This window comes from Sinocyclocheilus anshuiensis, unplaced genomic scaffold, assembly GCF_001515605.1.
Source record: "Sinocyclocheilus anshuiensis isolate Anshui unplaced genomic scaffold, SAMN03320099.WGS_v1.1 scaffold601, whole genome shotgun sequence".
NCBI classification, from domain to species: domain Eukaryota; kingdom Metazoa; phylum Chordata; class Actinopteri; order Cypriniformes; family Cyprinidae; genus Sinocyclocheilus; species Sinocyclocheilus anshuiensis.
Window position 1 is genome coordinate 879,367 of NW_015536496.1, and position 1,840 is coordinate 881,206.

A 1,840-nucleotide genomic window follows, 5' to 3' on the forward strand; every position below is an offset into this window, starting at 1 on the left:
TATTTAGTGCCAGTTTATCAGGAAGTGACGATTTTGTTCTCTTTGACTTGTTGGATGGAAATGGTGCTTATTCGCAAATGTTTTATGCGATATTCCAATTTTGCGCAAAAGTTAAATTCGCAACTTTGGATGGAAACCCAGCTAATGTGTGTGTGTGTGTGTGTGTGTGTGTGTGTGTGTGTGTCATTCATTGTGATTGTTGTGTTTGTGATTTGAATAAACAGACTGCAAAATATTATATTATATTATTATTAAATTATAATGTTTAAAAAATGTATACTATAATTATCATAAATATTTATTATTGCTAAATACTGAATTCTTCTTTTTCTTCTTTTTATTATGTTTTCATTTTGTTATATTATATTATATTATATTATATTATTTATTATTGCTACATTATATTGAATTGCCTTATTATTATTTATTTATTTAATATATTAATATGTTTTATGCTACATCCTACATAATGCTACATATTATTATTATTATTATTACTACTACTGGATTATTTTTTGTCATTTATTGTAATTGTGATCTGAACTGTGATTTGAGAAACATGATGCAAAAATATATATTATGTTATATTATTGTATTATACTATTATATTATATTACATTATATTAATAATATGTTTAAAATTATAGTACTTAAAAAATGCTATTGTACCATATTGTGATTATTTTAAATGATTTTTTATCACTAAATAATATTATTATATTATTATTAGTAGCAGTGGTGGTAGTATTAATTCGTTTAATATTATTTCATATTAATGTTTTAATTTTGTGCTATTATATAATTATTTATTATTGCTACATATTGAATTATTATTATTATTAATCATTTATGTAGCATATTTTTACATATATTTGTAATTCATATTTTTATTATGCAATATAAAAAATTATATTATTTTATTATGCAATAGTAGTCATTTATTATCTTTAACACAGCTTTAATTTTCACTGAAAACCTTTTCGATTTTCTGTGTGTGGTTGATCATTATTGATATGTTTATGTTGAGGTTGCTCACGCAGCTCCTCTGGTGTAACTGAGAGTTTCTCTGTGTTTCTGTGACTCCAGCATGACAGTGACATCTCAGCGTTCACCTACGAGAAGACGCTGGTGATGGAGCAGCGCTCACAGATGCTGAAGCAGATGCAGCTGTCGAGGACGGAGCGCGAGCGAGAGGTGATGCTTCATGACACTCGTTCTGTGTATGAAGGAATATGCAGTGACCATATCTTCATTAATGCATATCTAGCATTAATGCATTAATGATAAACTATCAAGGAATGTCCAAATATTTCCCTCTAAATCAAAAAAAAAAAAGGAAATTATATTTTGTTTAAAGAAGTTGTTTTTTAAATATTAAACTAATGTCAATAGGCAACTGTAATGAAAATTAGATTATTTTCCCTTATTTTCCTTTTTAAATTATGTATATATATAATTTTTATATATATAATTTAAATATATTAAATTAAGCATGTTTGCAAACTACATTCAGTATAAAGCATATATATATATATATATATACTCAAAAAAAGACATATATATATACTGTACATTCATGCACACACACACACACACACATATATATATATATATACAGTGGGTACGGAAAGTATTCAGACCCCCTTCTATTTTTCACTCTTTGTTATATTGCAGCCATTTGCTAAAATCATTTAAGTTCATTTTTTTTCGTCATTAATGTACACACAGCACCCCATATTGACAGAAAAACACAGAATCGTTGACATTTTTGCAGATTTATTAAAAAAGAAAAACTGAAATATCACATGGTCCTAAGTATTCAGACCCTTTGCTGTGACAC

General features: G+C 26.2%; 1 protein-coding gene across 1 annotated transcript in view; it reads left to right on the forward strand.

The window, feature by feature from the left end:
* The window catches only part of LOC107686998 (solute carrier family 12 member 7-like), a 79,558-nt gene that overhangs the window by 71,318 nt on the left and 6,400 nt on the right, over positions 1–1,840 (forward strand). Inside the window, exon 21 of the mRNA XM_016484136.1 lies at positions 1,087–1,194. Coding sequence (XP_016339622.1) covers positions 1,087–1,194 — 108 coding nt within the window. The remainder of the gene's footprint in view (positions 1–1,086; positions 1,195–1,840) is intronic.